The 22,996-nt window shown below is 37.4% G+C and overlaps 1 protein-coding gene across 1 annotated transcript in view; it reads left to right on the top strand.

The window, feature by feature from the left end:
* LOC125229974 (vesicular glutamate transporter 1) overlaps positions 1–22,996 on the top strand; it is a 74,856-nt gene that overhangs the window by 9,653 nt on the left and 42,207 nt on the right. Inside the window, exons 2-3 of the mRNA XM_048134927.1 lie at positions 2,561–2,719; positions 4,918–5,025. Coding sequence (XP_047990884.1) covers positions 4,958–5,025 — 68 coding nt within the window. The 5' untranslated portion in view covers positions 2,561–2,719; positions 4,918–4,957. The remainder of the gene's footprint in view (positions 1–2,560; positions 2,720–4,917; positions 5,026–22,996) is intronic.

Below are 22,996 nucleotides of genomic sequence, written 5' to 3'. Positions count from 1 at the left end.
ACTTTTCTATGCTGCTGACTGTACGTGTTTAATTTTGGTCTTTTTTTTATTTTTCCATTAACTAATCATTTCCATAATTGCTGTTAGTGTGATAATTATGGAGCATAAAGCATCTGAACTAAATGAAATAATAAAATAAATGTACTATATAAGTCGGCCTTCTATTACGTTCTCTTGGATCAGTTCCACTCGGCAGCTAGTACCTTTAGCAAAGCTCGAAGGTCCCTCCAAAGTCATAAATTCCCGAATACGCAAATGCAGCTAAACGATAACTCTATTCATTACGACGTGCATGAGCCGCCGTCAGCGGTTTCGGATCTATTTAACTGGATTGGGGCGCCCCCTGGCTGACGTTTTAGATTATAAAAGAATGCATTAATCAAGCTGAGGGTTGCATGCAGTTTGTCAAGCAAATCGAGGATTTCATGCGACATGTTTCAAGCCTTAAATACTATTTTGAAGTGATTTGTACCTAGATCACATTAAAATAAAGACTTAAAGGGATTTTCAAAAACAATCATCTATGTACAATCTTAAACAAATAAAATATAAAAATTAAAACTAAATTACCTTAAAAAAATTAAATAAAACTAAATTAAAATATATAAACTAATCAAAAAGACAGCATATATTATTACTTTTTATTGTTTATTTATTCGTTTATTGATCTAAAATTCAGGTAAGGTACAGCGGAATAAATCTCGACTGATACATTTTTTCCATTATTAGACTATGATGTTGAGTTCTAAATGTATCCACTGAACACTCCTACCATATATAACCGGTGGACATTCTATTTAATAATGCAAAAATTGTAAAACATTGAAAAAAATGGACCAGTTACATTTGTCCCCCAGTCGAGATTGCTCCGCTGTATACCTTACGTTGCTTTTGATAAACATGCTCTACAAAATCACAAATGCATTACTACTTACAATTATATTTGTGTTCTTATAGTTGCAAATACGATCAGCGGGGGCTCTAAAATACAATTACCAGAACTATTGTTACCTATTCTTAAACGGAATATTTAATTCCAATTGTTTTTATCTCATCTCACTTAATAGACACTTTCCTCCCCCATCAGATAAGCCTCATTTTTAAACGTAATTTTTCCTGCACCCATAACGAGAGAGAATTCATGGGCTCGGCTCCCAAAACGCTGAATATCGAATAATATCGGTGGCCGCTGGACCGCGGAAACTTCATTTGCGGGCTCGAGTGCCCGTGAAATGAACTGCTATATCGATACGCCTGTCTGTTCGGAACGGGGTTGCATTTGTCTTTGAGCTTGGGAATAGTATGATTTGATATTGAGATTCTTGTTAGGATACGGTATAAAAGTTATAATTTTATTGTTAACACGCAGTTTGTAACTTATATTTCTCACATTGGATTGCCAATCAAAATATGTGGGTTCGAGTCCCACGTGACGTGAGTCAGAGTTGACAACTGTTGATGTTTTCTTTGTCGTTGATGCATTTGTAATTTATGATCTGTACAAAGCCTCTAATATCAAGATATTAAAGACCATGTATGGATATTCGTGAGCATCTTGGCAACTCCGATATATGTATCTGATGCCGACTGCAGGGTAGAAACGCTTGTCTGTACAGTCAACCAATTGGAACCCTAGGCCACTGTAGGACTATGTCATACTGACGCTATAAATCAGATTGTAAGAAATCTCCTACCGTTTGTCATTTTGACATGTAGATTGGCCTAAGGCACAGTATAATAAAGAGTACTATCGTACAGTATGGCCACTCCCGCTCCCCGCTGAAAGCGCCGCCCACCCCCACTCGGTTACCTCACAGTTACCGACTGTCAAAAACGCGAACAGTCAACCTGTCATATCTCACTTATACAAGCATGGTACGCGTTCATCTACACGAGCTTAGAGTGTGTGCTAGGAACGCGCCTTTTTCATATATTTGATCGCCAGTGTCCGAGATGTGCAGGGTACCAATTGATTGACGGTCTTCGTTTTTGTCAGTTTTACAAGCTTTTATTGAGTTTCTCCTGTCCCGTTCCGTTATTCGAATATTGAAATCTTGCTTTGTCTAAATTATTCTTCTTTCCCATTAATTATTAAGCTGAAAAATTTATTAAATTTTAAGGTACCGCTGAGTTTATCTGATGATGACCTCGAAAATGCTCATGGTCATAAAATATCACAAATAACAACCAAGACGAGGTATAAATAAAGGGTTTTTGAGCATAAAGGATTTTCCAGAGATTAATTTTATTTTCGGAGTTGGTTTTGGGTTCAGGTCGGCAGTAATATTATGACTAATGATGAATACGAGTATGGGCTTGGGTGTTTTTGTAGGTTTTTTTGTAGTACCATTAGTACATTTTGAAATGAACATAAATTAAGAAACGAACTATGAGAATTCATTTCAAAATCAATAACAATTCGAACGGTGTTCCTCAAAAGTGCATAAAGCGTCTCCCCCCGCACTGCACTCATGTGGAAACATTGTCGGGGGTGCCTCTCGGAGGTTGCATGGTCCTCCTGAAAATTTCTGAAAATTTGAAAACCACGCCCCTTTTCCAGCTGCACCTGTGATTGGCGGGCCAGCGTCTACGTAAGGAGCAGTTGGGCCAATGGCGGCGCGGGCTGCGCGCAGCCGTCGTGCTACGCCGTAGAGGCGCGCGGGGTGCTACGGCATCGACAGACGCTGCGTAGCTGCGAATACCGGGAACTGGAAGCTATGTAAGTTTTTTAATTCGTTTTTAATGCCTTTTGTATTGTTTCTTAAACAAAAACCATTCAATTATGTACAAAAATAAAATAAATATTGATTTTTTAGCCAGGGGTGGGGTTATACATATACCCATAGCTATATCTATAGGTACAGCTGCTCGTTATGTAACACTGACAAGCACTGATTCATTTTAAGTTTATCTCTTAGGAAAGGAATAACTTAAATATATTGACTGTTACTTCTTGATTAAAGGTGTAGAAATAATCAATACCATATATTAATGATTAAGAGCACTATTGAAAATATTTATTTGATCGTGGTTCTTCTTACACTAGCCCAATGTATTGTTTTAGCTAATTATGTCAAATAACGCTAATGAATTCATTTTATATCAGGTCATAAACGTACAGAACGTTGTGGGCAAAGAATTCTATTTGCGACCCATTTAATATAAAAGTCTCTAGAGATTTCATACTATGTCACAGTGAATTGCGAACAAGGCAAAAAAAACATTGTATTAAATATCCACTACCAACTAATTTGCTGTATGAATAGTTTATGCTGATGTAAAAATTTATTACATAACACATGATTTAGCAGTAATCAACGAGGTGTACAACCAGAGAGGCTGGCAACCTGTCACTGCGATTTTACGACTTCCCTTTCATTCAAGGTTTTAATTTATAAATTGCTAAAAAGTGGCACTGAAACTTGAGCAATTTCATGTGATCTGCCTACCCCTTTTGGGAGTACAGGCGAGATATGTATGTGTATGTGTTTGAATAGCAAGTGTGTTTACATCTTTTGCAAATTCTGTTGATGGTGACGTCAATTACTTCTTTGTCCATCCTTGCGGGCGTAGCACACTTGTTGGATAAACTTTATCGTATTGGTGCGTCCCTATCGCACGTGAAAATAGTGCGAAAAGGAAGGCCTGACGTTATATCGTTTATCTTGCGACAGTGCTTGCCTGCCTGGTCCCGTTATTTGGGGTTGATGGCGACTTCAACATTGCTGTTTATTCCTCGGACCCTGGGGACCCGGAGCACACTTGTGTTTCAAGGAGCTGGCGAAGCGTCTTAGTGATGCCACGGGTGACCAGAGGCACACCTCGGACAGTGGCGATCAAATATGTGAAAGAAGCGCGTTCTTACACACACACACACAGTCTAAGCTCGTGTAGGTGAACGCGTACAGCTGTAGTGTGAAAAAAATTGCCTTCGTATTGTTGGCTATTTCGTGTCATGCTATTTCAGTCAGTCTCAGTACAAGATGTACTAGTTGACATTGACTGAACTAGCGTTACAAATACGAACGTTTCCGGAAAAATACGAAGGAAATCCTTTTCGCACATCTGTACCATGCTTATCTGAGATATGACAGGTCGACTGGTCGTGTTCTTGACAGGCGGTAACTGTGAGGTAACCGAGAGCGGGTAGGCGGCACTTTCAGCGGGGTTCGGGAGTGGCCATATTGTACGATAATACTTTTTATTATACTATTCCAGAGGGTTAGTTCCTTTCTTTACACTCGACGAATTAAGTAGCATTGCAATTCAGCGGAATATTACCAGCCGTCTAGGCACCCTATCACCTGGCGCCCACCTAGCTCCTATCTTCTATTTGTAAATATATTTTGTATATTTGCAACTATGGGAACAAATCAAATTATTTTTAACAAATATTTTGATTTGTGTTGCTTAAGTACACACTACTATCACGCGTAGGGGTTCATGGCGTTAGCCCGGATTACTAAAGACGCCGGTTCGAATCCGGCCTTCACCACTGGTGGTGCTCGTCATTTTTTCTTTAATATATGACATCTTATTTCGATTTTTAATATTTTGTATAATTATTTTGTGTGTTAGATTAAGTTTACTTAAGTTTTTAACATATATACACGCACACATCCCATAAACGTACACGCCAACATACACGCCTATATCGGCTATATCCCGTAAAGGGATAGGCAGAGCACATGAAACCACTCAGGTTTCAGTGCTACTCTTGGCAAATAAGGGGTTGAATGAAAACGAAATTGTGACATTGCAGTGACAGGTTGCCAGCCTCTCGCCTACGCCACAATTTAAACCATATCCCGCAGTCGAGTTTTACGACACCCACGGGAAGAAAGGGGTTGGTGAAATTCTTAACCCGTCACCACACGGGCTAAGTTTTTTATTTATTAATAAATAACTTTTCCCCAGGTGTTAGGTGCAGTTTGATGTGGGACATCGGGTGTCCGCCATGCAGGGGCTGCAGGCCGCGAAAGAGAAGGCCTCGGGCCTCTTCGCCAACAAACCCCTTCTGTTCAAGTAAGTGCTGTCTCTTTCTCGTCCATTAATCGCTGTATACACATTTCTAGGGAAGAAGTTACGTGAGAGCGCAGTGGTGAAGTGAAAACGTCCGAACCCAGTGCGCTCTCACAACGAAAAAGAGGGGAAACGCCGGAGTGGGTTTAGTGGGTAGGGCCGTTTCTCCCCTTCTCGCCAGAAGCAACGTCGAGTCCCACACAGCGTGTGCAACTGCATTCCCACTCCGTAAAAAAAAGGGAAGGTGTTACTTGATACAGTGATTTAAAATTTTTACGATGTTTATACATTATTTAAATAAGCTAGTTTCCTACGAGTCAAATCAGGTTATTTTTAAGAACTGTCAAAACGATTTGCTGATTTGTAAAATATGAAATCGTGAGGAGTGACGTCACAGTCAACTGAGTCAACTCATTTACTTTATATCTTTCTTTTTGACTTATTAAATAGAAATTATGTTTAAAACTAACTACTGTCCAACTTTTTCTTCTAATTATTTGGTGCTTTATTTCGTGCACCGCATAAAATATTTTATTTTGAGTACCTATAGCAAACTACGCTATTGTAAAGGGACTTAATCGCGTGTAACTGAACCGTTTTGAGAACACGGGGACACTGCCATCCTGGAAAAGTCCTTGTTATTTATTATTATTTCCTTTATTTATCTTTTTCTCTTATGCTAGGTTTTTTTACAATATGAGTATAAAAGTAAAATAAAAAAACACTTACAAAACAATATAAAAACATATAAACATATTATAAAAAACCTAACCTATGGTGCCGCCAGCAGCGGGGCAGGGCCCAAGCTGCCGGTGGTTAGGGCTGCAGAGAGAGGAACCGTCGAACTATCCGCACTGTGTCCAAGATCACCGCCTTCTGCATCTGGCCCTTGATCCAGCCACCTAGCGAGAGTCTCTTAAGATGTTGGTCGAGACTCTTCGCTATGAGGCCGTTCGCTGAAACGACTATCGGAACAATGATCGTTGATTCAACATCCCACATGGCGGTTATCTCGTGAGCCAAGTCTAGGTACTTACTGGACTTGTCCTTCTCGGCTTTCACGAGATTCTCATCATGGGGGATGGTGATGTCAACGAGCACTGCCCGGCGTTGCGGTCGATCTATTATCACAATGTCAGGCTTATTGGCTACAATAGTCCTGTCAGTGATAATAGATCGATCCCAATAGAGCGTGGCACGACCATTTTTGAGAACTGGCGCAGGTAAGTATTTGTAGTACGGTACTTCGCGGTCCACAAGGCCGTATTGAACTGCCGTTGACAATCCGTTATGTCATGTCTTTACTAAACGTGTTCCTCTCTCTCGCATGGTCTCACTCTCAAGTCACATGTGTTAGAATCAGTATTTATTTTCAAGGGATAGCTAACCACAATACGAATCTGTATAGGTATGTATCGATTTTACGTTCAGTCAATAACGTTATTCACAAGTTAATACCTAATTTTCGAAAAATAACTTAAGTAAATTGTAAACTTTCATTTTGTTGGTTATGATTATGATTCATCTTATAAAGACAAAAAGCAATTCTATGTTGAAACAGTTACTACAAACACATTTAGTGTGGTTTTATTTGCAAGTACTTACCTACATTTCGCTATTTTGTCACACCACATGAAAATAGGATTAAATTAAACGACTAGTAGGAGATGGCCTTTAAATATTGTAACCTTTATTTAATCTTCTAGACCATAATTTTAATGGGCTCATGTCGCTAATATGAACCCGTTGGTGATGCCGGTTAAACTCGTTTCGGCTATAAACCCTAATAAGTCGACTTATTTTATTAGTAAGGTATAAACAAAGACATTAACGTGTTAGTATGACGTGCCATAACACATTTTCCTCGGATCTAAATTTAAGGATGTAGGTATTTTATAATTTAACAACTTTTGCAGTGGTGAACAGGTTTTGTAATTAGACTTTCATGATCGCGCATTTTCGATATTCAAGGTAGTTAAGTTTATAAAATGTTAGGTACATTTTATATGTATATAAAACTGTAAGAAATTGTTAAATAAAGAACTTGGTTTAAGTAATCAGCAAAAAATAAATTTTTGAATAAATAAATCACTTCCTAACTACCTACTTATTATAATAGGAAACGCATTATCTAATCAAATATTTAATCTCACGTTTCCTTAAGATTGCAAAAACAATACAAAAGTCGTCGTTCCGTTTTTTAATCGGAAATAATCGCTCGAAATGGAGTTTTCCGCTTGAAACAAAGGCAATAACATCTCGACAGAAAGTTTTGTTTGCTCGCGAAGCAATCTGACGGAGCGGCCATCGCCGATAATATTGACAGCCGACGATGCGCTGCACTGAAATAACGGGGGCTGAGTTAGGATATTCTACGAAGTTTTTTCATAGCTCGTGATATTGAAAACATTTTAGTATGTAGGTAGCATCGAGTACATTACTCGATGGTAGGTAGGTAATTTCATTAATCTTAAAATTTAATTAATTTCAATCAACTAGTACCTAATAATTTCCTGTTTAAAGAAAAGAAAATGATGAACTTCATTATTCTTTAGTTAGTTTCTTAGCCCAGATAGCATTTTTATTTATGATTCGCTTATGTAGCAGAAAAGCTTCACAGACACATTCACAACGCGTCGTTAAGTATAGCGCTTATTAACTAATTAGTAGTCAAGTGTAAAAATATGGGTGCACTTAAGTTGCTCAAAAAAATGTCAACGTACCTATTCTCCGATAAAAAAATATATTTTTTATGAGCTAGGTTGTTCAAAATTCATAAAAAAGGCGGCAATTCTTTAATAAGCTATAACCTTCTAAAATCTCCTTACAAACTTGCAAAATATTTTCAACTCTACAAAAATACACAAATCGATAAAAATAGTAATTTAAATGAGTCGCAATGGATGAATAACGCAACTATTTGCCCAGCGAATGGAAACAAATAAGATATACCGCGTACTTATACACTTATCCAATGTAGACTTTTAAAGTCTTTCTACCTGCTTCCTACTAACTTGCAAATGCTCCCAACGTTAGCAGTTAAAGATACACAGTCATCGATAAAAATAATAATGTAAACGAGTCGAGTCGTTCGCAATCGATAAATAAGGCGATTATTCCGTAACGAACGGCAACCCCAGTTGGGCGCCCGCTGATAACAAACAGACATCATCCGGATTTGCGTCGCCGAGCGCACCGACTGCTGACTGCGAGATTTCTCGGCAAATCGCCTGAACGACTGCGGTTATTGCCCGTGGAGGATTGAGATATTTTGGTGGTTGCACTTTTATGATTCAGAATGTTAATGTAAAAGAATAGAACAGAGATAGGATCAAGATATAATTTGATAACGATCGACAAAAGCATACAATTTGTAGCTGTTAATGGTAATGTTTACCTCTTCCTTCATACTCCTCAATGAAAATAAATAATCTTAATTGCTCCAGTCGGTCTCTCACTGATAATAAATAGACATAATCCGGATTTGATGCAAATCACTTGACCGACTGCTAATATTGGCCGTGGAAGATTGAGATGTTTTGGTGGTTTAGATTTGCAATTTTATAATTCGAAATGGAATAGTGCAGCTACGAACAATCTTGATCTTACACGTTACGAACGATAAAGTATGGGAATGATATTATTTGGTACTTATGTTATAAAGGAACAGCTAGGTTAGCTCAAGGATCGTCAATTAGAAAATGGCTTCTGTGGAAGCCAAAATCTTAATATAAGTCTTAAATAACTATACAACTAAAACTGCAATTACGATAAATGAATACGAGAATTATTATATTTGTTTTAATGTACAATTTGCTTTACTTCATTCGCCTGACTGCTGATGTACGATTAAACCAACACAATACGGACTATGATTGAATAGTCCTGAAACATTTTCTGACAAAGGACCTAGTGAAATGGATAAGATAACATAACGATAATAGCGGCAAAGTATTTGGTCCGATGTTGAAATCATCAAACCATACAACGGGATATTTAATGTAGATCAGAGTTTTGGGCGATGGAATCACATATTGGGGTTAATATCAGTTTTTATCAAGCTACGAATTACTTAATAAGGCATTTGAAATGTGCTTGGAAATGTGAAATATAGCATAGTTCTTACAAAAAGATCACCATTTGTATGTATAAAGTATAAGTTAATAACTAATATAAAACAGTGGTCATATGGAACTAAAATATGTTAATGACGTGATAGAGGTGTATGGAAGAGGAAGACATGCTGCTCCGACCCTAACTGACTGGGATAGGGGCAAGATAATGATGATGATGAAAACAGTGGTCATATCAAATAAAACATAGTAAAATTTTGAGAAAATAATATTTTTTAATAATTTTTTAAAAATTAATAAAAAATATGTTTATGATAAAAATTTTAAACACAAGTCCATAAAAAGCTACTTGTTAAACATATTCATTTCGTTTCATATTGTCAGCACTAGTCCATCAATGTTGTCCCTCCTTAAGCTCATAAATTGGCAGGCGAGGAAGGGTAGCTCTCATTATTTAGTCCGTTTAAATCACTAAGTCCTTAAAAGACATTAGCAGGCTTTGTGCCGTTATCAGCGAGCACAAAAGAGATTTGCTACGTGCAGGGGAGACCCGCAATTATTACTCCTCATATTTTGCTGGCTACCGTTGCGCATTTGATGGTTATTAACGTGTCTATTAAAATTGTTTTAGGTAGGGTGATTTGTTGAAATAAAATGTTTCATAATTATTCGTATACCTATGCAATATAAGATCTGAGATTTGGTTAAATTTCATTCGTATATGTGGAGTGGTCCTGGATTTAAATCTGGTGCTTAGAACAGGTACCTTATAGATTATTAATATTATCATATATTTACATACAAAAGTAGGTATGTTTCTTGTTTTACCATTTCAGTAAAGAGTCATTTAAAAGTGCTTGAATATTTTTAATGAAAATTGAGCACGTACCTAAGCAAAATGGATGTGATGATAAACAAAAAGTGCAAAAACCGCCTGCACCCCACATGGACCATTCTTCTCCTGCCACCTACGCGCCGATCCAAAAGGGCGTATCTCCACCATGGTCCCTTATTAGTTTGCCCTTTTGTTTCATGCATATACATCCCGATAGTGCTAAATAACACACAGCACTCACACTAATTGTTTCCGCCATTTGAATATTGCAGCGACAATTTGCCGATGGGTCCGGCCCGCGGCCCGCTCCGGAGCCCTCGATTAATTGCTCAGGCATTTTGTTTTATTCCACTTGAACAAAGCGGATATTGAAATAAAACATCTGCATTAGCTGAGTACGGATTAGAATTTAATTCGGAGATTTGAAAGCTTGTAATTTTCTAGTTAATTGGTTGTTTAAAGTGCGCCTACGCCAGAGCGGATTTATTGTAGTGTTCGACAGAGATTATTAAGGATTGGCAGTTTGCTGTAGATACTTAGTGAAGATATTGTTATTTTATTTGGTCTATTAATATTTTTTTTATTTAGCCCCTGAAAAGCCAATCAATATAATGTTGTATCTACTTGGCATCCAAAGTATTTTTAACTGTAACAAAACACGCCATTCCAAACTATATAAATTCTGCCTTTCTAAAAAAGTAGAATATAAGCTATGTTGGATAATTATTGATGTATTTCATGCTGAATTCCCGTACAATAACCAATTTTTTTAAGAAGGATGCTCATCAACTTTATTCAGGTTTTATTATTATTGATACATTTTACCTGATCAAGAGATCTTTCAAGGAATATGTCACAAAAGATGTTGATTGCACATCCGGGAAATTGTTATGATGAACGAATACACTTATATTTAATATCCGTCAATTTTTCTTATACGGAACTATGCGTAGCACTTGTCTGTTACCAATTTCTCTTTCATGATGTTTTTCCAAAAGTGAGATCAAGTTATTAGAACCCCTACCATTTACTATCGCTGATTGTTGGTACTATTGTTTTTATTGAATTCCGTTAACTTTGGCATATAGTTGGGTTAATTATAGGTAACAGAATGGCAGAGTTAGTTTTCTTAAATTCGTATTTTTTCTATAAAAACCATACATCTGCGATAGATGTTACTTTAATTGCTGATTGAAAAACGGGCTTTACAATTAACTCACACTAAGTAAGTGTCAAAACTATGACATTTCAATCGCATATCGAACACACAGTCCGTTTCTTTACAACAATTGATGTAACATCTATAGCAGGTGTATGGTGTTTTTCAGAAAAAAGTTAATACTAAAACTATATATGCTATTCTGTTTCCTATAATGGACCTAACTATATGCCGAAGTTAACGGAATTCTATAAAAACACGGTGTATTGGTACCATATTACAAAAGGTATGTAAATAAAGACAAGGTCAAAACGCATACAACTTTCGGAAACGTATGGTGAATAAAAACTATCCTACATGTATAGATCGCCATACGATATTTCATTTAAATATAATCAGCGCATTAAATTATGACGATAACGTAAAGAAGTAACAAAGCAACTTTTTCAATGTGAAAATTCACGGTAAAAAATACCGTTCGATAATCAATACGTCATTTTATTTCCTCCTTCAACTTATTTAATTATCCGTATCCCACGGCTGTTCACATGTTACAAAGGCGTCTGTCAATAGTATCCAGGCTGGCAGGGTGTCGGGTTGCTCGCAAATTGGCCAGTTACCGCCGGCGGGATGAAATTTTAATGAAGCAAAGTTGAAGCAAAGCTGTGGCCTCATTGTGGCGCGGACGCCCAATTAGACGATGTGACGTCTCATGCTGTTTGCTGGGGGAGTCAATGGACAGATTTGAGATTTGAATGTTTAATGTTGATAGCTTTAAAATTATTTTGAAGACTTGGTAAAGATAGGGTGGCATGTTTAGAATAGTGAAGATATTTGTTTGTTAGTTTGCTTCCTAATGAGAAAATATGGAAGTACATAGGTATTTTTAAATACTTAAACAAATTTAAAATAATTTGTATCACATGTTGTTAGGATCCACATTATTTATACAGATTCGTTTTCTATTTCCGAGGCCGTTTTTCGAAATAAACCTAAGCAAACGAAATTTACATGAACTAATGAAATTCACACACTTTTCCATTTGTGACTGCGCGAAAAGTGACGATAAATACTAGACTGTTTCAGTTCCTTCAGGCTCAACTGATTTATAGGACTAAATTTAATCTAATCTTGCAACTTAACCACTGAATAATTAATTGGAGATTTTTTAATAAAAGTAATTTCTTGTCTGTTTTCATAGGTCCTCCTAATGAAACAGGAAATCAGGACATTTTTTCCGCCTCCAGCATTTCTTTAGTCATTATTATATAAATCCTCCGCGAGTATTTTTGTCAGGAAATATTCTACAATATCGAAATCCGGTGCATTGTTGGATAGCAGCGAGTGGCCGAGATCCGCCATCCCCTGAGATCGATAGTATCGTGTAATGAAACTGATTCGCGAGAAGAGTTATACCATCATCTCTAAACAAAGAAATCAAATCGCAGAAAAGACTGTTCTTTAACCCTGAAACGCATAGTGATAGTTATTATGCATCATGCATTTTGACTCTATTGACAGCATGTCAAAATTCAAATTTGAATAAATCTTTGTCAAGGTCATGTATTTAACGGTTAAATAGGGTTTATCTGTATACTGGGGGTATTATTTTTTTCAAATAAACTAATTTCGTAAGTACCTAACACTAACACCAGCACGTTGAGTTTTTTTACACTTACATAAGTAATTTCATGTGTTTTTAGAATATTTTTTAAATATTTTGTATTTTTAAGAAAAAAGATTAAATGCATTTTCGGAGTGGTGATATTTTTTATCGCAATCGGTCATCGCCGGTACCGATGCGATTTGCGATTTGCGATTTCATGAAATGATTGCCACATCATTAACTGACCATTCTAAATCTGGCTAAACCACTGGCTGCTTGGATATTTAAACCGCGCTAAACCTTTCTATCTTTTTCGAGATCTCGATATTTCGACGCAGTTACATGCACCATGCCATGGTCAAGGGTAAAAACACTAAGTACATTATAGGAAACTACCCCTCAGCATTGGGGTCAATCCATCACAACCCGAGATCAATAGACGCCGCCGCAGAGTCAATTTATGAAATTAACATATCATCAACTGATCAATTCTGATCTTGGCTTATAAATAACATTAGAATTATATTGATCGGGATATCGACTGAATTGCCTTTTTCGTTTTTGTCTAGCTCCAGATCATCTGTCATGGCCTACTTGGTCACGGGAGTTTTTAACTCTGGTTATAACATATAGAAAACTAGCCCACAGCATTGTTGTGAGCCAGTGGGACAATCCGTCATCCCCCGGGATCGATAGTCGCCGCGGAGTCTGGCCGACCGGCCGGCGGGACGGCGCGACGCCGCGCGGCGCCAGGGGGCCGGCTTCCGAATCTCTGCAAACAGTCATCTTTATTAGCAGTGCGTTTGTGCGGTCGCGATCTGCGAAGATGCCGAGTGCCGCCGTGTTTTAAAAAATATTTGCTGATATTTTTACTATGGGCGGTATCGTGCAACCGTTTTCCAGAAGTACAAGCTGAAAAGACAAACACTACGTGCGAATTTTATTACTAGAAGTTGTTAAATTATTGATTGCTATTACACTATACGGTAATTGATACCACAAACGCCTATCGTATCCGACCTTGTACAATACTTCCATTATGTGTAGGTTTTTCCATATTAGGTTAGGTTTTTGACGATAACATAAATGTCACGCACATGGTAGAGGTCATTAGGACGCCATCGCATCAAGTACTAATTTTAGATGAAAACATAACCAGTAGCCACCAGACTGCTCATTACGTCTATATCAAACGTTCATTTGACCACCAACTTTAATCTTTTTCAAAGATTAAAATCCACCCTTGCCGGGCACCTCATTAACTGCACTAAATTGTCAATGAGGATCCGAGACACGGATTTAATTTGCGGCGCGGGGCGGGTAATCCCACTTCAAAGGATACGTCACATACGCGGCTTTCCGTCACTGAAGGTCCCTTATATTGCAAATGTAATAAAAGATATTTCATTCGAATTTCCAACAAAATTTCTGAGACGATGGTCTTTGCTGAACTTGAAACATCCCTGGGACACATTACGTATCTAAAAATCAAACAGAATTTCTATTAAACTATGATTCCTATTTGCAATTGTAAGGATCCTTTTCTGATAGAAAGCCACGTATAGGCAACATTGTATTCAAATGGTAGCAAATGGCGAAATTAATTATTTTTGACGTCACAGAAGCCAGGTTTAATTAAGTCCGTGGAATTTTGATTGGAAAGCCGTTTGTGAGGCTTTGAAGGATTTTTTGCGGTGCCTTTTGCTGAGCTGTGGGATTCGTGGCTAGCGTATATTTGTAGGGAAACTTAATTAGGGTTGTATGAAAAAATTGTATACCTATATTAGCAATGTGGTCTCACAAATTCATGGATGATACAACATTTCATATTAACTACTACCTACATATATTAGGTAAGGTTCTTTAAAATAGGTAAGTATCTATTTTATATTAGGCAGTTCGTCCTATCAATTTGTAAATCATTATTAACCTGAACGCATGCGTATTTAACGACAATTTACTCGTATACTAAACATCATAACTGTCCACCACTAACGAAACAGTCCATCGAATCCATCCATCCAATGGAATATCCATCGAATGGAATTATCATAAAGAGTGCCTGTAAACATTGTAAACACATATTATAAAAACTTAAGTTTAGTTATTACTCTATTCGTTTTTTTTCTTTATGTATAATTTTTTTAGATATACTTTGACACTTAGAGACTCTATACATCTCTAACATCTCTTATTAATAATCATAATAGCTTTGTACTTTGTATAATTTCTTGTGTTAATATTTTTTTTTATGAATACTTTTGCTTATTAAATTGTATCTTGTTTTTTTAATGCATGTTAATTATAAGATGTAATGTTTTGAAAAGAAGTGGCCCGCCGAGTTTCTTGCCGGTCCCATAGTGGATACCTTCCTCCAACTGAGGGGGGACTGAAATCTTCTCGAGGCTGAGGCGTAGGGTTAGAGCCGGCGTAGTTTTATTTGACGTTCATAAGCGCATTGTAATATGCCTACTTGGAAAATAAATATTTCATTTCATTTCATTTCATTTCATTTCATTAAACGGTATACTTTTCCAAATGTTTTAAAATTGTTCCCGCATTTCTCAACACATGGACTAGAAGCGAAGCGCCCACGAGACAAGGCGGCGCCCACTTACGGCTCTGCGCGTTCACAAAACATTATGTTACATGGCACAGAGTACTGCAGTCTGCAGAGGGAATACATTATTCAATATTTTATACGTTTTATTAAGAGCAAATATTATACAAATCTAATCTTGAAAATTACTCGTGGACGATATGACTGTTTCCAAATGTTTAAAATACTTCCTGCGTTTCCCGACACATGAACCAGCGTAGCACCCACGAGCACACACACACACACACACACACAGCCTGCGCTTTCACAAAACATTATGTAAATTCATAAATTGATGACCGGTCTGGCGCAGTCGGTAGTGTACCTGCCTGCTGCGCCGCGGTCCCGGGTTCGAATCCCGGTAAGGGCATTTATTTGTGTGATGAGCACAGATATTTGTTCCTGAGTCATGGATGTTTTCTAATGTATATAAGTATTTGTATATTATATATATCGTTGTCTGAGTACCCACTACACAAGCCTTCTTGAGCTTACCGTGGGCTTCAGTCAATCTGTGTAAGACATGTCCTATAATATTTATTTATTTTATTTATTTTATGAACCAGCGAGATGAGGAGGCACTTAAAGCTTGCGCTTTCACAAAACATTATGTAAATTTTAGTTGTACAGTCACCGGCATAAATAAGTGATGATTTCTGTACCTTGTCGCTTTAAAGCGTTTGACAATTTCGTATGACATCTCAAACAAGACGTTAATGTGACAAGGTATAGAAATCATCACTTATTTATGCCCGTGTGGTGACGGGTTAAGAATTTCACCATATGTATTTATGCCGGTGACTATACATACATGTATAGGTGAAAAACTTAAGAAAGTCACCTGTTGTATGTGTGAGTGACGTGTTCGAATAGGCGTTTGTTTTGTTTGTGTTACTAATTTTAAATATGTGTTCTCTATTCGAACACGTCACTCACACATACAACAGGTGACTTTCTTAAGTTTTTCACCTATACATCTTGTAACTTTTGCTTAACATATCTAATTAGTGTTTTTTTTAATACTACGTCGGTGGCAAATAAGCATACGGTCCGCCTGATGGAAAGCGGTCACCGTAACCTATATGAACGCCTGCAACTCAATAAGTGTCACATGCGCGTTGCCAACCCATTAGAAGCTTGTACACTCCCTTTTGCTGTGTTAAGTACACACAGTTATTTAATACCTCAGGATATAGGAGCATGAGTAAGATATTTTCCATATGAATTTGTCAATATATAGAAACGGAACTGGGGATTAGATTAAAATTAAAAAGTAAGTCCGCCTCTTAATATAGATATTAATTTATTAGACTAAGGGCCACTTGCACCAACGAAAGTGGAGGGTTAACCATCGGGTTAACCCACCATTTTATAGAGTGGGGCCTGTAACAAAGGCGAATAATTGACAGTTGACTATTCCCTTATACCCTGATCAACATTTGTTCAGTGACTTTTAAAAATTATGAAGTCTTTAAATTTTTAATTTTTCATACAAAATAACTATTAGCTTCAATGTACGCCATTATTGTTGTCATTGACGTTGTCTGTCACACTTTAGACTTAACAGAATTCGCAATACATTACCTCTTAGAAAAAACTTTCATTGGGTGATAAAAATCAAAATACAAGTTATTTTTAAAAGTCGCCGAACAAATGTTGATCAGTATAAGGAGAATAGCCTAGAGTTCAATTATTCGCCTTTGTTACAGGCCCCACCCTGTATAAAATTTGACAGTTGACAGCCCACTAACCCTGAGATAAGTGGTTGGTGCAAGTGGACCTAAGACTAACTATTGGTAATGAGTTTGTTACCTTGCTTGACGGATATTGAAAAGTCTAGGAAACCCTAAAAATATCCGCCTAGTGTTTTTACTAATTTGCTACCAAATCCTTAATGTTTCTTTATCCTGTACCTAATATAGCTTGTTTTTAAGTTTTTTTTAAATATAAATAGGTAGCTATAGTTTTGTCATGTTATGAGTAACTATCGTCTTAACCCAAGACAAATTTATTTAGTAGATTTCTAGTATTAAATATTTTAAAACCGTGCCATTCCTGAATTTGTCCTACTCTGCGTTTCATAAACCCGGTCACATGGGTGGTATTGCGCGCGTCATCATCTCCACTAATGTGCGCCGTGTGCAAATATTTGACTCGGCAACACTTATTGATCAGCGGGATCAGTCTCGTGAGTCTCAAGGGCCTTTTTAGCTGACAGGAACGCTGTCGAAAACTTATAGAATAGTCGCAATTTTGTACTTTTAAAGGACATGGTAGGTGCTAGTTAGTCGGTTTTCCGCAACTCGACTTCTTGTCCTATTTTGCGCCATGTGGTGGGATTGGCTAGTTCTGTCAGCCCAAATTTTCGAAAATCCTATCAGACCATTGTTGATGTTGAGTAGGAAGTCAAGAAAGGCCCTGAAAAAGTTATGAAATAGCCATATTATGTCCATTCACGATGCACGATGGCGCGCAGATTTTTCAGATCCAACCTTTATTGTTAACCTGACTGAATTTGTACTTAGTCTTCTTGTTTCGTGTGCGCTTTACCACCAAACGAAGTGAATTGAAGGATCACTCATTCGCACGTCTTGTAGCCGTACCCTCAGTAGCTGCAAGTCTACTACTTATTTTTCGCTTTTGGGTGCCGCAAACGTCATAGGGTTGTACTTAAGAGTGAAGTATGTTAAGACAACTAATGCTAAATTAGTCCAGCGAGATCTGTCTTGGATCACGAACGTCTTTTTTCAGTTTAGGGTGGTGAATGTAGTTTAATATAGCTAAAAGTTATGTAAATATCTAACGTAACTACGTAACTGTGCACTTTAAACAAAATCTGATTAATAAGGAACAATTTAAGCTTTCGTCTCAGCAAAATATCTTATGTAGGTATGGGAATTTTGACATTCTGTTAAAAATAAACATTGATTAGGTCAATGGTAATGATAATGCTATAGAATTTTAGGCAGATATCTATACTTTTGGGCGTTTTATTTTTACAGCTTTGTTTACGAATTTTTTGATGGCAACCCTATTCGTGAGCTCGTGTGTATGCGGTGGCGGCATCGCTCCCTATGTTTGTAGTCTGCCTTCACAGCTATTTGCACCTCGTGAGCGATGTAGTGGAAGGCACGATTTGGGGATTTCGTGTCAAATAAACTCCTTACATACTTCTTACTACAAAGACGTGCCTACTAATATCATAGATGATAGATGTGGTATATTTCCAGCGAATCGAATGTGTACCAAAGCGTTTGATTTGGTTCATCAATTTTATTGCAATGATTTTATAAATTTTACTCATTGATGCCTTTTGCAAAATTAGTCTTATTTAAATAGAACTATTGCTAAATACAGTATACGCGATTAATTTTTTTTTATACTACGTCGGTGGCAAACAAGCATACGGTCCGCCTGATGGAAAGCGGTCACCGTAACCTATGGACGCCTGCAACTCAAGGAGTGTCACATGCGCATTGCCAACCCATTAGAAACTTGTACACTCCCTTTTGCTGTGTTAAGTACACAGCAAAAAGGAGACTTTGTCCCTAAAGTACAAACTAACATCGTGAAAGGTTAGGTTAGACCTTGGCTTTTTCCAAGAAATTATATCTCATCTGTCATCTTACCTGAGAACCCTTCTCTTTCTGTGCTATTATTGATAGTGCTCATTTTAAATTACAAAAAATAATCTTTATAAGCATTGCTGTCGAGCCTTTCCGCAATGTACGTTGTACTATCATGTACATAACTTTATATCCTCATTTTATTTCATTTTATAAATGGAATCTTTAGGACCATCGTTCGTCAATGAACCTATGTATCTACCTTTTTGCTATAAAAACGGCTAAGATAGCCTCGTTCTCTTCACAAGTGCAAAACTGATACTGCAACCAAGTGTACGCGTACCGCGAGGTGGCCGCGTCCCCAAACTCGATTGAATTTCCGGTCCCTAACGACGTCAGAGAAGCGCCACCGGAAATACCGTTAATGCATGTCAATTGTTGTGCCCTTAACGCTGTTGGCCCCTCACGGTTATATTTTGCGAGAATTGGGGATGAGAAATTAACAAGCTAATGAGAGATGTTTTGCCGTCAGTGAGAAGTGATTAAACAGTGTTATGTGAGAGGTTAAAACTGTGTAGGATTTCATGACATGCTATGCTATATTCTGGAAAATACAATTTTTCAGTAAAAAACAACAATGAAAACACAACGGCCCACTTGCACCAACAACTTAACTCAGTTAGTGGGCTGTCAACTGTCAAATTCCATATAAAATGGTGAGTTAACCCTCGGGTTAACCCTCCATTTTCGTTGGTGCAAGTGGCCCTTAAGAACTCAATCAATTTTTGTGGATGCATATTTAAAAAAATATAGTTAAAATTTATGGATTCAGATTCTTAGGGCCCATTTAGACAGTATGAGAACTTGCATACAAGTTTTGTTACATTGCGGTGTTTGATGGCTGTACTAAATTTGTAACATGTAACAGCCCGCATAGAACTAAAATCGCATGAGAGTTCGCACGCCGTCTAAATCAGGTCTTAGTGTAAGACAAAGGTGCCTATTCTGTCTTGTATGCTTTAATGAGACAGTCCTGTATGTGCCAAACGTTTTCAGAACTAAAGTAAATTAATTACATCGTTTATCCAAATTATAGTACAACTAGTAAAACTAGTGCCTTTGCCAAAACTTGGGATTAGTTGTCAAAAGCGGACCCCAGGCTCCCATGACCCGTGGTGAATGCCGGGATAATGCAAGGAGGATGATGATAATGATCCAAATTATAGTACCTATGTAATTAATGTTCTTGATAAAAATAATGCCACAAGTATCTTGTATCTTTGGAAGTAAATTGGATTCTTCCCGAATATTGATTAAAGACATCAACAATACGAGTATTTATCACCGTTCTCCCTCATTTTTAAAAGACTTTGAAAACAAACGAGCAACTTCAAAATCCATTACAAAATGAGCCGTCCGTCTCCGTCAATTACATCAACAAGTTTACTTGGAGATCGCATTTTAGATAATGGGCGTAATCTCGGCGGTGATTTATCACGCGGTATCTCGCCTTCACTGTCCATTAGCCAATCTGGGAGTGCAACCCTTTGTCGCGGCTGTGACCCAGTGTGAGCGAAGGGTGAACGTGCGACGTTTTGGCTATACTTCTGTAGTTAAATACTAGCTTGAGATGGTAAATATCTGCAATATTCAATATTTAGTACTAAGCATTACCTATGTATGTGTATGTATATGCCATCGACACAGATTGCCCCACCCACACACACACACATCACAACGCTGAGCCAGCGCCTTTTGTACCACGATACATGTTTCTTTATAATTTTGTTTCTTTTTTCTTTGGTTATTTAAGTTAAGCGGTGTACTCACATTTCTTTTTTCCTGTTTATTGTAAGCCTTTATATGTTGTGTTGTGGATACGAATAAAGTTATTTATCTATTTATCTATCTAGGTATGCTGAGTGGGGGTCCTATTTTAGAATCCAATGTTTTTTTTATCTCTGCATAACTTCTTTTGTATGTACGATGTTTAATTAATGTAAAGGTATTAATAGGTCTAATGCGTCTCACCTATTTGGGTACGAAAAATTAACAGAGAAGCTAGATGACTAAAAAGGAAATGCCTAAAAAAGTAAGCAAAGATTACTCTGTACCTCTTGTCAATTATGGAACATTAAATTAAACAAATAAGTTTTTTTTGGTATAAGCTTCTATCGCCGACTGTACCTTTCTTTCAACAGTCATCTACTGTTCTCCGAGACGTTTCTAAAACACCTTACTCGATGGGGATACGACGTTTCATAACAGAGTTCCTGTGACCACCTTCCTGCTCTATCATCAGATCAGCTCCATGATACCATAATATTGCATTGTCACGTGATTTACATATGTGTGCAAAATTTCAGCTCAATCGGAAACCGGGACGTGGCTCAAATTTCGCTTCTACGTTTTGACCCAAACTATCATACTAACATTACTAACAAGGCAAGTTGAAGAAAAGCTTGTAAAAAGAAATTGACGACTGGAATATTTTCATCATAATAATCTTAATGTTAATAAGATATCGCATATATACTCCAGTATTTTATAGTAGTCAACTTTGTGCGTCACCCAACAACTTTGTTCTAAGGACAATAACGAACTTTTTAACGATCCAAGACTTGATTACATCCCGCCTTACACTGCACGTGTATCGAATACTTAGAACCGCCTTTGTAACTCACAAGCAAAGGCCTTTGCATCGCGCTGGCTTCGCTTTGAGCTGCTCCGAATAGAACCCGATTGTAAGCAACAAACTTATTTGTTTGCTGATCGACTGCGGAGGGACGAAGCGTGAAACGGCGTTGGGGGACGGGCAATAAAAATATTGAGGGACTGGTTACGTTTTAATGTATCTTTTTATATGGACCATAAAGCGTGGACAGTAAAAAGGTTAGCAAATTAATGGCAAACGCGTGGGTAACGATTAATGTACTTTTTTGAAGAATTTTCATACAACAAGTATTTTGACACGGTCGTAAGATTTGAAACATATGTTTCTCTCTCGGTGTCTCAAGTATGCTTCGGTAGACAATATCAAAAAGTTATTAGGGAATTGGCAAATGTAATTTTGCTAAGTGAAGAAATAATAGTAGCAAGCCGAAGTGTATGAACTCGCAATGAACACTAATTACTAAATAGCCCCAATGTGAAGCCAGCTACACATACCTATCCCGCAAACACATATACTGCCAAATTCGATCAGTGCTTATATGACGTCACAGCGATCAGATACAGGTCTGTGATATTTTATTATTCAACCACTAGCGTCATTTTTGATACAAAAGTAGCTGTAACCCCTTATACGCTTTGTTCGTATTGGCCCATAATGTAAAATGAGCTTGCGACGAAGCTGCGTAGTAGGTCTACGGCGTAGCATGAAGACCTATTGTGGCGATGACAAACTATTCCAAAGCTCTATTATGTAGAAGTGGAAGTACTGATGTGCCGACGGAAAGTTTCAAAATTCTGAAATTTTCACATAGGAAACCTTCAGAAACTTTCCAAACTTTGTATGGACAGTTGTATGGGTGGAAACTTTCCCTTTCATAAATTTAAAATTTTTTTTTTGGAAAGTTTCCGCAACTTGCACATCACTAAGTGGAAGTCTTAGAGCCAATTGCACCAACGAAAATGGAGGGTTAACCTGAGGGTTAACCTACCATTTTATATGGAATTTGACAGTTGACAGCCCACTAATCCTGAGTTAAGAGGTTGGTGCAAGTGGGCCTTAATTAATTCTCCAACTGAAAGTTAGAACTTGGACGTATTCGTGTAATTGTATAATACTGTTTCGTACTTTAGTGCGTTTTCACATTATTTGATCCGATATCGGAAGTAGGAAGGATTTCAAAGGAAAAAATCAAAGATGGCGGCGTAAATATATGGGGTATCGGTCCGAAAGATCGGATAATGTGAAAACGCACTTACTATGACAGTTTCATCCCAATCAATATAATCAGACTAAGTAGACATCAGACATTGTGACATATTATGATATTATAAAGGCACCTTCGAGAATATAATAAAATTAGGTAATTTATTGAATTAGCCCATGAATTTTCATAGCTTACTGCATTCATACTTATACTTATCCTTACTAATATTATAAATGGGAAAGTGTGCGTGTCTGTTTG

Source organism: Leguminivora glycinivorella, chromosome 1, assembly GCF_023078275.1.
Source record: "Leguminivora glycinivorella isolate SPB_JAAS2020 chromosome 1, LegGlyc_1.1, whole genome shotgun sequence".
Classification (NCBI taxonomy): Eukaryota; Metazoa; Arthropoda; class Insecta; order Lepidoptera; family Tortricidae; genus Leguminivora; species Leguminivora glycinivorella.
This window is presented reverse-complemented; position numbering and strand designations above follow the sequence as displayed.